The 15282-nt window shown below is 47.2% G+C and overlaps 1 protein-coding gene across 1 annotated transcript in view; it reads right to left on the bottom strand.

Moving 5' to 3' along the window:
• Positions 1-3960: 3960 nt before the first annotated feature.
• SYN3 (synapsin III) overlaps positions 3961-15282 on the bottom strand; it is a 465532-nt gene continuing 454210 nt past the window's right edge. The window contains 4 exon segments of the mRNA XM_032646265.1: positions 3961-4391; positions 7607-7898; positions 12845-12932; positions 13807-13941. Coding sequence (XP_032502156.1) covers positions 4259-4391; positions 7607-7898; positions 12845-12932; positions 13807-13941 — 648 coding nt within the window. The 3' untranslated portion in view covers positions 3961-4258.

The following is a 15282-nucleotide window of genomic DNA, read 5'->3' as shown; positions in this document are numbered from 1 at the left end:
TGGCTCTCTTGGGATTCCCCAATAGGTTATAGCACTTAAGTTTCTGCTATCCCACAGCAAAACAGGTAAAATGTTAATTGAGAGGCAAGGGGATGTTAACTTGCTTCTGCTCTAAACTCAACAAAAGACCACAGAGCAGATACTTAAAATATGGAGTTTGGAAATTGGAATTAAAGCAGGAGGACCAAGCAGAATAGAAATAATGAAACGTATTTAGGATTTTAAAGAATTCTCTTTCTCTCTCTCTCTCTCTCTCACACACACACACACACACACACACACACACACACAATTGTAAGAAGAATGTTTAGTTTTACATTGGTTTTACCTTAAAGAAATAATACACTGAAATTTCAAAAACTTTTCATCTTTTCCTCTTGGCCTGCCAGTTGAGGGTCATGAACACAATCGAGAAGTCTCATCTCTTGGGGCTGCATACTTTGTCTGTGGAAACACAAGGGAGCCTCTGTGCCCTTTATGCATTGTGTTTGGTTAATGGACTGGTTTGACTTGTCTGTCACCCAACCTTGCAATTTGTCTCCAACCAAACCAAAAGTGCCACCTTCTATTAGAGTCTAAATATTAGACTGAAATGGAATTTAATCCATGACTGCTCTGGAGTCGAGGACAGCTTTTGACACTTAGGGGGGATAGTTAGCAACCAGCCTGCTTGTTCTCTTGGGTAAAGAAAACCATGCGATGCGTGTGCAAGTGCTCTTAGGCTCTGAGCTATTCCTCCAGCATAATTAAGTTACTGCTTGTATCTGCGAGGCTGACTTAACTCGCTTACACTGGGACTCTAACTTGCGTCCTTTCACAGATTCTAAACACACAAAACCAAATGAGCCACCAACTTGTTCTATGAAGTTGAATGAGGCACTGGGAGGGGCAGGGCTCTGAAAGAACACTGTGTGCCTGCAGGATGGCTCGAGCTGGGCTCTGCTGTGGTCTGCTGTGTGGTCTGGATGGGACCCCTGGGTCTTTGCTGGACAAGCCTTCGTATTGTCCTGGTCTGCTCGCTGCACCTCCTGACTGATGCTGACAATGGCACCTGGTCCCTTCAGCTCCCAGCCTCAGTGGTCCCGCAGTCAACTCACCTGTGTGGGCCACGCTCACCACGGGGGAGGTCTCAGCCTTCTGCTCTGCTTTCTCCCGTAGGTTAAAAAACGGCCACAGATTCTCTTCAGCTTCTTACCAATCTGTTGGTTTGATTCTCTTCCTGGGCAAGTGATTTCCTCACATGGACACTCGTAGAAAAACAGCCTTTTTCTTCTCTCTCAACATTTTGTTTACATTTTGTTAATTTCATAGTTTTCTAGGAGGGCCAGCGTAACACACATCCTGCACACCAACTGTGTGCCGAGCACGGCGTGCGCTGTGCTGTGCCCACGTAGCTCGTTCACGAGATGCCGGCACCAGCTTGCTTTCCCCTCGAGCTCCTTCCACTGCAAATTCAGATGAGAACTTCCAGAAGGTAGTTGAAGTTCAGGCTCATGGGATTTGCTACTGTATTTGTTACCATGGGAATGAAGGCCTATAACCCCTGAAATTCTGGAATGGTAGAACTAACTGCTCCATCAGCAGGGACTGAACGGGGGGGCAGTGTGGTAATGATGAAGAGGACCCAGAGGATTAATGCAAGAGAAAGGATACGCAGATTCCAGTATCCCTCGAAAGCTGATTTGACAATTAGATGACAGTACCCTTTTATCATGCTGTTAGGAGGAAGATCGGGAAGAAGATATTTTCTCCGGCTGGTGGAGGCGTCTACTGAGGCTGCATTTGAAATTCTCTCTTCATTGTGCTACACGTCAGCACAAACCAAATGGATCTTTGTCATGTTTCAGCCTCACCAAGTCACCTTGGACGGAAAATGCTAGTCTTTCTTTGGGCCAAGGTTGTGAAACAGAGCAAAAAATAACAAACACCACCTTTCAGACTCTCTACAGAGTGACTCCCTTCCCCCTTTCATTTTGTTCTTTCCCATTAAAAAATATCACAATTATTATAGGTTAAATGCTTGGAGGGAACATGTGCTAGCCTATGTGAGGAAACAGTCCATTTTGGGGATCAACGGTCTCCAAAGGACCATTCTTGGTCTCTGTACTCGTACACAGACTGATGGGAAAATTTATTTCAATGTGTTGGTTATAAACTTGTCTCATGTCATGGAATCTTCTGTGCATGGTTATAAAAAGAAGGATGGCTGGCCTAAGAAATGAGTTTGATATTCTACTGGAATATCTGGGAAATATGGTTTGAATGTTGGGATGTTTTTAGGGACAAGGGACAGAATATGGGAAAGTGGGAAAAGTTAAGCCATGTAATCATTGTTTATGGAGCCACTAGCTTTGCTCACCCAAGGAGTGGGCCCTGGCTATGATGCTTCCACACCAGTACTGTTTCTCACCTTTCCCACACAGCTCAGGGCAGGGCTGCTGGTCTAACTTCAACGTGCATTCAAAATACTTAGGGAGATTGACAAAGATACAGGTTCTGGGCCTTATGACCAGAAATTCTGAATCCTTTGGTCTGAAATGAAGCTAGCTATGCACATTGGCCATGTCTCATGCTTTGAGAAACTTTGTCTAGCCTATCAATCACCACTTTGTTGTGTATTTTGGGCTGTGTTTTATTACTGAGAATTGGGTGAGATAGTTTGATGTTTTCTTCCAATCTTAATTTCCAGTGTAGAAGAGTGACGATCGCCTCACGTATTTCCTGTGTTCTCAATCTTCTAAAACACGTGGCTTTGTGGTGTTACATCCTGCCCGACAGTTTTCTGCACTCTTTTATTCAGAATGCAGCTCCAGGCCAAGGACGCTTTCATTTTTACCTCCCTCTCCCCCTTCCCTATGAACAGTGAGGGGAAGACGTGCCTCAAGTTGCAAAGTGGGCTGTAAGGGGATAGCATGGCTATGTTGGATTATCCTCGGCTCTTTGGAACCAGGAGGCTGGTCTGGCACCTACAATGTTTCTAGCACCAGGTGCTTGGAGATTTGGGACACCCCTGCACCCCATCTAATCATGACAGGAGTCTGATGTAGGAGAAAGCATTGGGAAGGGAGTCAGGGTTACATTTTCCAGCTCTGCAGTTAACTTGTTTAGTCAAATAAGTGTGGGTTAAACAAAGTTAAAGCTAATTTCTATACTGCAGGAATTCCAAGAGCCTTTGATATGTACTGTCAATCTCAGAAAAGAAACAAACAAAAAACAGTGTTTCCTAAACACGTTTGACCGGTGAACCCTTTTATAACTGAGTAGCCTTCCAGTGCCTTGCTGTACACTGCCTGCAAAATGCCGAGCTAGAAGTTACTGTCACTGCACTTTCTGATCCTGTGTCATCCATCTGCTCGTTGTCTCTGGCTCCTTGTATGTCCTTGAGGAGAAAACAACATTCCTGGTAGGAATTCAGAGACCAAATGGTGGTGTAACACGGAATGGGTAGAGAGGCCCTAACCTAACTCCTTCCTTGGGAAATGGAGGGCATATTCCCCCTCTGGGAACTAGTGATGATTCCTAAAAGAACCTGTGGTCTGCTCTTGGCTATCCAATTTAGGATAGCACTCTGGGCACGAGCGACATTGTAAAGCCTCCCCTCTGTTTCTGTTGTGTTCTGAAAGGCCCCACGGGTCACACAGCCTCTGAATTCCTTCCATGGTCTTCAAGATCCACTGGTGGCGGGTGTGATGGGGCCTTTGGCTGTCTGGTCTGCAGGGCCATCTCTTGAGCTTGGATGGGACTTGCAAGGGTAGGTGGTAGGTTCCCCTGGCTGCGTTTTTCTCCTTTTGTTTGCAAAACACTGTCAAAAGTTTATTGCCTCCTACGTTGCTGAGGTCTGACTTCAGCGTCTGCATTTGATGGAGGTGGGGCAAGGCTCAGAGGGGGCCCTTCCCAAAGGCAAGCAAAACACTAACAAGAAATGTCAAAACTAGCCACACACAGACATCTCACGTGGTTATCTGAGGCAGGGAAGCAAGCATCTGGGTAGGGAGGTTGACGTGATGCCTGTCTTTAAGGCCCGTTTTGAGGAACCTGGAGGCTCTCAAAGGCCCACCCCTCAGTCGGGCAATGCTGGAACGTCACGGCAAAGGAAAGTGGGAACACATGTAGATACTCAGTTCCTGGACCAAAGGCATTTGGAAAGTATATCCTCAGGCCCTCCATTCTGTTCCCGTCAGGAACCAAGGCTGAGATGGAGGATGGGGCAGGAGAGGGGGGAGTGTAACGGGGCACCCCCCTCCCGGCCTGGACAGGGTTAGTCAGAGAACAGGCTGGCGAAAGACTTCCTCAGGTTGCGGATGGTCTCGGCCTTGGCCTCGTCTTCACTTGGGGTCCCACGCTGGGAGGCGTCAGACGTGCTGAGGCTGTTAGTCAGGGACTGGGATTTGCTGAAACAGAAAGGCAAGGGGGTTGGGGGCGACAAGGCTGGACTCCCCAGGAAGTGAGTCCTGGGGCTTGCCTGGAAGCCAGCTGGGTGAGCCCCGTCACCACAAGGACAGTGAGACCAGAAACAAGGCATCCCCGCCCTTACACGATGCCGAGTACACCACACGCAATTAACCTGCAAGGTGGTTATCGGTATCCTTCTTTTTTAGGCACAGGAATTGGGGCTTACAGCAAGTAACAGGGGAGCATCCAGGGCTCATATTCTTTTCACAAAGCCAGGCTGCTCAGACGGCAGGCGTGACTAGAGCGCAGCTTGACCACTCTCCTGCCTCTGTGTACAAACCCACTTGGTGAAGGGCTGTATCACCGGGTTATGGTTGTTCCTCCTATACTCTCCAGCGCTAGTCTGGGAATCAGGAGGTCTGTATTCCAGACCCTCTCTGCCATTTGGCCCCTCCGGCTGTGGGCAAGTAACTCACTGCTCGGGACCTCCTTTCCCTCATCGGCGAAATGGAGGGTCGGTCTGGCCCACCCTCAGGTCTCTTCTAGCTCTGACACTCTGGGCTTCAATTCCAACTCTTCTCGGAAGCCCTTATTGCCGATTCCAGCCCATTTTGGAATTCTCACGGTGCCTACTGTTTGAACAACAGTGTTTGACCCTGTGTGCCAGCCTAATGCTAGGTGACAGGTTGGAGAGACGAATGAGATTCAGGCCCTGCCCTCAAGGGGCTCACAGTCTAGTGGGGGTGAAAGACATGGGAAGAGATCCCCACTTGGTCTTGTCATCACATTGAACAAAATCTTCTTCAAAGCAGAGACTATCTTTTCCCCCTTTGCTTATTCCCCCCGGGGTGTTATCCAGGACTAAGTTCAGAGTAGGCATTTGATAAATACCTGTGGATTTGAATTGAGCCAAATAATACTTTAGAGCAACAACCCAGGAGATTTAAATGTTTTTAGCTAGATGACTATTGAGGTTAGTGTCCAAACCTGGCTTAAGTCCCAAAGCCCTCGTCTGTCCTGTGATCAGCCGGGCTGTATCTTTTCACATGTGAGAGGCTGTCACGGATACACCCGTATGGAGCCAGCTGCATTCTGGCTGGCTAGAAGCACTAACTGTGCAAAAATTCATTTTAATCCTTACAATAACCCTGTGGTGCAAGTACTATTGTCCCCATTTTGCATGAGAGGAAGTCTAAGCACAGAGAGATTAGGTAACTTTTCTGAGGTCATGCAGCTTTCAAGTGGCAGAGCTGACACTGAACCCAGGTGGTCTGACTCTAGAGTCTGTGCCGTCAACCTCTATGCCTATTGCTGGAGGACCACTTGCTAATTTCATCAAACTAAAAATGCATTTGTCCTTTGATCCAATAATACCATTTCAGGTATTTTCTATACAGCTGATCCTGCACGTATAAGAAACAGCATGTTTTCAAGGCTATTCACTGCAACCTTCTTTGTAAGAGCATACCACATTTCCATTTAGGGTGGATTAGTTGGATAAATTGTAGTATAACTAAATAGTAGAATACTACACAGCTGTGAAAAGGAGAAAATGTCAATGAACTGAGTGGAAGAGCTCCAGGATTTACTGTTAAATGTAAAAGCAAGGAGCAAAATGGTGTGGACAGTGAATACTGCTGATTGTGTAAATAAGTGGGAGGAGGGAATCAGAACATATATTTCTGTATTTGCATAAGGAAACACTGGAGGAACACACAAGGAACTAACAAAAATGGTTACCTCTGGGGAGCAGGGGGCAGGAAAGCACTGGATAGGAATGAGATGGGAGTAAGATTTTTTTCAATAAAAACAGTATCTTTTAGATCTTTGAACCATGTGAATGTATTACCTATTCAGAAAAATTATGGTTAGCATGACTCATGGGCTGGATGTCCTGTGTTCAACCCTAGCTCTTCTACTGCCTAACAGTGGAAACTCTGGCAAATTATTAATGTCTTTCTCTGTTTGCTCATCTGTAAAATGGGGATAATAATTGTTATTAACTCCTAAGCCTGTGGGACTTAAAAAAAACAAACCAACTAGGTGAAGGGCTTAGTACATAGTAAGTAGATAATAGATGCTAGCAGTGAAACGATGATTATTAATATTAGTGTTTGGAGTTGAAGAAAGGGAGAAGCTTTCCAAAGAAAACACATTTAGGGTCTCTCTTTCTGACCTCAAACCAAGAGACGGGCTTGAGTGGAAACAGGAAAGAGGATGTATGTGTGCATTGGGATGGATCTTTTACAAAGTGGTGGCAACACTCCTTCCTGTCCCCATCACCTAGTCTTTCACAATGCGACTCTGCAGATCCTCCTATCAAGAGTCTATTTCCCCACCTCTTTAATCTGGGCTTGACCATGTGACTCGTATTTACCAAAGGTGTGTGATGGGATGAAATGACATTATGTGGCGTCTTCTAAGGCTGGACCTCGAGAAGCCTTGAAGCTTCTACTTTTGCCCCTTTGGAATGTAATTCTACCATGTGAGGAAGCTGGGCCCAGCCTGCTGGAGGATGAGGCCCAAGGAGAGAGAGAAGCTCAGCTGACAGGCAACACCAACAACCAGATATGTGCAGGAGGCCCTCTTGGACCATCCAGCCCCAGGTAAGCTGCCAGATGACTACAGCCATATGAGTGATCCCAGTAGAGTAGGGTTGCTAGATTTAGTAAGTAAAAATACAGGACACCCAGTTAATTTTGAAATTCAGATTAAAAACAATTACTTTTTGAGTATAAGTATATCCCATGTAACATTTGAGGGCATACTTATGTTCAAAACTATTCATTGTTTATCTGAAATTCAAATCTGCCTGGGCATCCTATATTTTATCTGGCAACTCTACAGGAGAGACCAGCAGAAGATCCTCCCAGCTGAGCCAAACTCAGAACAAATTGCTAAACCAAAAAATTATGAACAAAGAAAATGGTTGTTTTCTTAAGCCACTAAGTTTCAGGGTGGTTTGTTATGCAGCAAGAGATAACTGATGCATGTACACATGGAGGATCACAGTGGGACCTAATCTATCCTCTCACCTTTCTGGGCCCTGCCTGCCATCCCGGTTCCATCCTCTGGGCTTCCTTCTACCCATTTAAAGTCTGGGTGAGTCCTTGGTGGGTCTTCCTCTGTCTCTGAGTTCCTGATCCTGAGCCAGCCCAGCTCTGTCCACACCCTAAGCCCACCCTATGCCCTTCCCAATTCCCAAAGCACTTACTTGAGATGGGGGTGGGGTGCTGCTGGTTTCTTGGACTCTTCACCCTGTTGGGAGGTGCTGCGGCTCTGCATGGGGGGCCGGGGCTGTGAGGTAAGGGTGGTGCCTGGCTTGGAGACCTGGTTTGGAGAGCTGCCTCCAGATGTGCGGGATAGCTGTGGAGAGCCTGGTGACCTCTGCTGCTGTGGAGATCCAGATGAGGGACTCAGGGGTTGCTGGCCTTGTGGGGAGAGCCTCTGTTGCGAGGGGCTTCCAGATCTCGGGGGCTGAGGAGACTGAGCTTGGCGAGGGCCCCCTACAGGGAGAAAAAAATTATTACATTCAGATATTTTTTACGATAAATATGGCTGTGCACAAGTGTCGCTTCAGGGATGTTCATTACAGTGTTTTTCATTTTTTTTTAAAGATTTTTTTGATGTGGCCCATTTTTTAGAAGTCTTTATTGAATTTGTGACAATAATTGCTTCTGCTTTATGTTTTGGTTTTTTTGGCCACGAGGCACGTGGGATCTTAGTTCCCTGACCAGGGATTGAACCCGCACCCCCTGCTTTGGAAGGCGCAGTCTTAACCGCTGGACCGCCAGGGAAGTCCCTACAGTGTTTTTTGTAACAGTGAAAAACTGAAAACAATACAAATGCCTAACTGTAGAGGAACTGACTAGGAACATTAAGATAAATTCATATAATGGAATATGCTATGGTCATCACGTATGACGTGGCAGAATAATATTAAATGACGTGGGATGTTGTTGATAAGCAGCTTATAAAACAGTATTTGCCATTTAATTCCATTTTGGCATGTATATATATAAAGCTATGTAAAAAAAGAAAGACTGGAAGGTTATACATTAAAACCAGTGTGTCTCAAACTTGAATGGCATATGAATCACCATGCATCTTGTCGAAATAAAGCTTCCGATACAGTAGGTCTTGAGCGGTGTTATGAACTGGATTGTGTCCCTTCACAAAATTCATATGGTGGAGTTCTAACCCCTGGTGTGACTGTATTTGGAAATAGGGCCTTAAAGGAGGCAACTATTGTTGAATGATGCCATAAAGGTGGGCCCTAATCCAATAGGACTGGTGTCCTTATGAGAAGAGAGAGAGAGACCAGGGACCTGCACACACAGAGGAAAGGCCACGTGAAGACACAGTGAGAAGGTGTTGTCTGCAAGCCCTGGGGAGAAGTTTCAACCCTGCTGGCACCTTGATCTTCCAGCCTCCAGAACCATGAGAAAATAAAGGTCTGTTGATGAAGCCACTCAGTCTGTGGTATTTTGTTATGGCAACACGAATGGGGTCTACGTTACTAACAAGCTCCCGGGTGATGCTTCTGCTTTCCACGCTTCGAGTGATGAGGCACCGAGCAATGCTTTTAAAAGCGGTGGGATGATGAGGGACTTAAATTCTCTTCCTTTTGCTCACTGATGTTTTCCACACTGAAGATGTATTATTTTTGAAACAATGAAAATAATTATCCCTTACTTTCGAATTGCTCTCTAACCTTTTCTAAGAACTTTCAAAAGCAATATATCATTTGATCTAGAGAGGGGCCGGTAGGGAAGATACCACCCTCCTCATCAGGTTGCAGTGGAAACAGCCTCATTAAGGTTTCATAACTAGAAGGGGTAACCACGGAAAGCGCACAGAGGAGCTTGGCTTCACCCTGTTCCTGCACAGAGCATACAGGCTTTCACCTACAAGCGAAAGGACATTTTAGCCTCCCAGAAATGACTTTGAGTGGAATTCCAAGGCTCCAAGCAAGCAAGGTGCACCCTCCTCACCCTTGAACCCAGGTGTCAGGACTGCTGATTGTGAAATGCATCTTGGCGAAGCAGACTGGCTGCCTGCTGCTCTCCATTCCAGGATACAGCGGCTCCTGGGAAGGTGGGATGCACCGCGGTGATTCTCGCCATGCTTTGTTGAGAGGATGGGAGACTGAGAGTTTAAAAAGGGCTGGAGCTCAACTCTGAGCCCTTTCCTAATGTGGCTTCCACTTGTGTGAGCTCCCCAGGTCTCTACTGTGTCCTCTCTATCATGTCCCGGCCTTGGGCTGGGCACCCTCGCAGCTTGTGGGTTAGGCATTATTATCATCCCCATTTTACAAAGAAACTCAGTCCCAGATATACTGCGACTTGCTTAAAGAGTGTCACTTCTAGTAAGGGGAAGAGCCTAGACTCAAACCTAGATCTCTCTGACTCAAAGCTCTGTTTTCTTTTGTTTCCCTTTTTTCCTTTCTTTACTGTACCACACAGGGCAGCACCTTTGTGCAAATTAAGAAAAAGGTGCTTTCCCCCAGTGGTGGCTGCTCTGAGCCCGGTGCAAAGGGGGCAAGGACTAGATTTCAGCTGGCCTCCCCGCTCAGACTGTCTCAGCTGGGCCCTGTGTGGTGGGCACGACCTGCATGTCTGGTGGCCCTGACACCCTACAGGTACCAGAGCCCCAGGTCCTTGCCATTAACCTGCCATGTGACTGTGGGTGCGTCACTTCTCCTCTCTGGGCCCTTGTTTGGAGACGAGGTCGTTGGACTAGACATCAAACATCCCTCCACATCTGAACATCTTTGTGAGCTTGTGCAACACTTTCCAGGTTGGACTGAATTGCAGCTCTAGTCTAGCAACTGATGCACACGGCTTGATTCATGACTATATTGTCCCAGTAGATTGGAGGACCCATTGATCACAAAACTCAAACACCTATAGGGCCAGGCAGATAAATAAATAAAGCAGGAGAGTGTCAGAAAAATCACGTGGCTTTAAAAAATTTTCCCACTTGAGATACACGGTTCAGAGACTTACCTCTTTAAAGAGGTGCAACCATAAAGAAAATGGCAGTTGACACTGTGTCACTGTGGAAGTGCCACTAGCAAGGAAGGAGTAGGGCCTGAGGCAAACGGAGGAGTCCTTGCCCTGTCAGGGGACAGCTGCTATGTAGCAAGCAGGCCCACTGTTTCTAGAGCTCCTGCTCTATCAAGAGAAGCTGGAAATCTAGATCTTTATGTAAAAGCTTCTGATTTTTAAATGTTGGTTTACTTTTTTGTTTTTTAAACCCATTGTAGGTCCAAAAAGACATGTTTTCTAGTTTTATCTTAAATCCTCACCCCCGCCCCACCTCTCCACATTCTTCTCCTCAGGACTGATAATATCTTGGAAAATCTGGATACTCATTCATTCATTTATTAACTATTCGTTCAGTCCCTATTATACAGGTGGGATTCATCAAGAGACACTAATTTCTTTCAGCTTCTCAGCAAAGCAACAAATTTAGTATTTTTTGTTTGACCACATACAGAAAAAAAATTAAATGTAGAAAGTATTTGCCTTAGCCCAGGATTGGTGCTAAAAGATGATGAGGTTCATTAAAAGAGACCTTCATTTTTACTGAGTTGAAAGTGAGTAGTGAGTTCAGAAGACAAGTTTAATAATGTGATCTTGTTATTTTGGGAACTCAATGAAAGCACTGTGTTTTAATTAGCCCTGTTATTTTTAATCTGAATGTTAATTCAATGAGCATTTTCTTTAATTATCCTAATTGGTTTTAAATTGATTGTTTTTCAACTCACTAAACGTGTGTTTAGCCTCATGTCGCTTAAAATATCCCTTTATCGAGCGTGTCTCTACTCTGGGCCGGAAAGGAAACCAGAATACAGTAGCTCTCTGTTTTAAAAGTGCTCGGTTCAAATGTGGTTGAAAAAGTAAGTCCTGGGGCAGAGTGAGACAGGCCAGGGCAGGGCAGAGGCACAGTCAGAGCCTGGCAGGGTGATGAATAAGTACATTTATAATTATAGAATTATCACCAGGCAGGAGGGCAGTGGGGCTGCTTTAGTTATAAGGATTGTTATGATAACAACCGTTAAGGACAACATGTATATTATAATTGTTAGTAAGACACAAAATATTAATAGTGAGTTTTTAATGGTAAAGGTCATATAAGTAGTTATTAACAGTATATTAGTAGCAGTAAGAGCTAGAACCAACTAAGCACTACCTCCACGCCGGGACACCTTGCTAACTGCTTCACCTGCGTTTTCTCACGGGAAGCTTCCCATTACTAAACGGGGCAGCTGTCATTTCCTCCTTTATCACTGGGGAAACTGAGGCTCTGAGAAGCGATGTAACTTGCCTAAGTCTGCCAGGGTACTGAGACATGGAAGTGGATTCAAATAGGTGTTTATCTGCCTGAAGAAGAAGCCAGTGTTCTTTGGTACACAGTTATGTAAAGTCATGCAATTTCCCTCTTCTTAAATGCTTTCTGCTTTTCCAAGAAGAGAAGCACAGACAAGAAAGATGAATGGAGTGTTTTATCTAAGACCTTTTGAAGAAGAAGCCATTTGGTGCCCAAGGCCGATTTTCCCAAGAAGCAGTGAATCTGTTACTTTGATAAAAGCGACTGGGAAGGCCACGGTGTGATAGTAATGTTTCTTTCTGATGAGTCTTAAAGCAGATCCTTAAAAGGTCGCCATGAAAATGCCTGGCCTGGCTTCTTGGTGCGAAGCGGTCCTGAGGCTCCAAGCTGGCACTAGAGCAGTGAGTGTGCCCGGAAAGTTCTGACTGCAGGAGAGGACATGGGCTGACTTTCTCCCCAGGCCTGAGCGTGAGAACACCCGAGCAGCTGGCAGCCTGAGAGAGTTAGTTATTGCCACGATTTCTTTTCATCTTGTCATCAATGGTTCATCCATTCTCTAATAAATGGTGGCATTTACATAGTAATGCTGGGATACTTTTTGAGGAACAATTCCAATCGACAAGGTTCTGTACAACGTTCCGTTTTTCTTTCTCACTCTAGCTGGTTGGCTCATAAATCTATAATCAGGCACTGCTAGCGGCTAGGAAACAGACAATTTCTAGAAGATTTGAAAGCCCAGACTTGTAAACCTGCCATTTTCTTGTGCTTCCTTGGACGAAGCCTCAACACCCATCTCTGTAAAAAGGAAATACGGTTGTTTTCACTGTTGACAAGTTGGGAGGCTGAAAATGAGAAAACAAACGGGAAAGTCCCTAACACAGTGGTACTTAATACATTTACTGTCTGTCTTCCTTTCCTCCTTTTCTGAATTTAAGGGGGTGACAAACCTCATGGTCTCTTTCATTCTGCATACAGAGCGAGGGCACATATCTGGCGATAAAGTATTAAGATGGAGTGTTCCAGAGCGCCTTCTGGAAGTCACGCGTGGACCCCTCAGTGCATTCCATCATGCTTGCTGGACGGTTTCTCTCGGTGAGCGGCCTGTCGTGGGCCCTACCTTGTGTGGGTATCCGTGGCTGAGGCTGTCCAAGCGGAGGTCCAAGCTGGGCTTGCCCAGGGGGTTTTGCTGGTTTAGTCTGAGGAGTCTAGAGCAGAAGAGAAAAGAAGCCTGCTGTGATCACCACAGCCATTTACTTCCTGCGTACGAGGGCAGGGTTTATCAACATCTGTTCACTACTGAGGTAAAACTTACATAATGTACACAGTTCTTAAGTGTACAGCACGAGTTTTCACACGTGGATACACCTGTGTAACCACCAAGCAGGTCAAGACAGAACATTTCCAGTGGAGAAGCCTGCTCTGTGGCCCCACCCAGCCAGCAGCCCCCTCGAGTATGACCGTCATTCTGACATCTGTTATCACAGGTTTGTTTTTGTGGGGAAAGGGGAAGCAGGTTTTGGGACTTGCTTTTCCAGAAAGCTGGGGGTCTAGCAAATTCTTTGGAGAATAATCTGGTAGTCCATGGTGAGGACTGTGGAAGGGAGGAGCTCTGAGGGAGCAGGTCGAGGTTGGAGGATGAGGAAAACGGAAGACACAATAGTCTCTGTTGACTGGTGCCCTGGGAGCATACAAAGGGCATGTGTGTACACGGGCACGTGCGTGCGCGCACACACACACACACACCCTGCTCCCTGCTCAGGCCCGGGATGGAGGGCACAGAGGAGACAACTGGTTTCTTATGTTAATAATCTCTGCCTACAGACACCCAAAGCCCAGTTGAGACAAGGTTTTTCTCCCCAGGATGGTGAAGGGAGGAAGGGCCTCTCAGAGCCTCCCAAATTCCCCCATCAGGAGCAGGGCTACAAGCTCTCCCCCAATCCCAGCCTCAGCCACACCCCATTCCTTTCTCCCCAAGTTGGTTCCTCCCTGGGAGCATCTCCTGTGGATCAGGGCACCCATTCCCAGACAGCCAGGCATTTCTCATGGCTACACAGTGTCCCTTACTTCCGAGGACCTTACCCAAGGCCTCAGGGGCGAGGGCACTGTGCCCCCTGGCATCGGGAGTTGGCTCATTTTGGAGACAACGAGATCGGCCATCAGCTGTTTGTCCTCTTCCAGGTGCTCTCCAATCAGGGGCATGGAGCTGTCCATCACCTGCAGGTGATGAGAGAAAGGAGTCCTGAAGGACCCTCAGGCCAGGGCGGCCAGGCAGCGCATCCCAGGAGGCAGGCTCAGAGCTCATGACAAAAGTGAACACTAGATGGCAATGCTCTCCATGCAAACACCCAGCCCAGCGCCTCCAGCTGGGAATGACCCCCTTGGAGACATCCAGTTTCCTGCAGTTCAGTCTAAATCAACTCCCTGGACTCAGTTCAATTCAGTCGACATTTGCTGGACCTCAGACATGCGACCAAGGGCTGGGAGCCTTTGCTGACCTTTTCCGCTCCTTTCTTTGGGGAGCTGGTCTCTGCCCCTCCTTTCCCACCTTGGCCCCCACCCAGGATTGGGGCTGGCCTCCTGAACTCTGGCCCAAGGTCAAGGTTTTCCACAAAGCCTGAAGCAGTGAAGGTGGGGGGCTCGATTATGACCAAAAAAAATAACAAGGGTTAGAGTCGACTCAGGGCTCGGAGAGAAGAGAGAAGAGGCAAGTCCTGTTCTCCAGGGCTCTGGCAGAATAAACTCCCGGAGAGGAACTTCTCCCACGGGGAGCAGGCTGCTTCTCAAAGGAGGCACAGTGCTTACACTGGGACGGGCCCTGAGAGATCATATCTGTACATCCGCTTTTCTTGCAGATGGGGAAACCGAGGCCCAGAGATGGGAAGGGACTTGCCCGAAGTCACGCAGGCCAACGATCCAGGTGATTCCCCAGGCACAGGCAGCTGTAGACGGTCTCGAAGGGGAGCGAGGCCTTGGTGGGCCGTCTCCTCCCCAGCTGTAGGGAAATCCAGCCTGCTCACCAACACCCCCCTCCCCCCGCCCCCATCAAACGCACTGTCTCGTTCTCCCTTTTCCCAAGCTGGGGACTCACCAGGTTCTCTCTCTTGTCCAGGTCCTTGTGCATGTCATTCTCTCTGCACACTCTCTACCTGCCTAGGCCCTTCTCATCCGTCAGGGAACATCTAGCTGGCCCTTCCTCTGGGAAGCCTCCTCGGCACTCCTGCCACCCTCACTTTGGTCGTCCCATTGGAGAGCTTATCCCACAGGGCCATGGTCTCCTGTTGATGTGTGTCTCCCCAACCAGACGGTGAGCCCCTGGGCTGGGGATGGACCCTGTGTCCTGTTAGACAGGTGTGCCCTCGCTAAATACCTCTTGAATGGAGGAATGAAAGGTCCCTACAATAAGTCCTGCTGAGGACGATAAGGATACTAATAAGTGCTACGTGTCATTATTGTGTGCCAGGCGCTGTCCTAAGCACTGGGTGTGGATGACCTCACACAAATCTCAGCATAGCTCTCTGAGATAGGTACCATTACTATCCTTATCATGATGGGAAA

This window comes from Phocoena sinus, chromosome 10 (assembly GCF_008692025.1).
Source record: "Phocoena sinus isolate mPhoSin1 chromosome 10, mPhoSin1.pri, whole genome shotgun sequence".
Classification (NCBI taxonomy): Eukaryota; Metazoa; Chordata; class Mammalia; order Artiodactyla; family Phocoenidae; genus Phocoena; species Phocoena sinus.
This window is presented reverse-complemented; position numbering and strand designations above follow the sequence as displayed.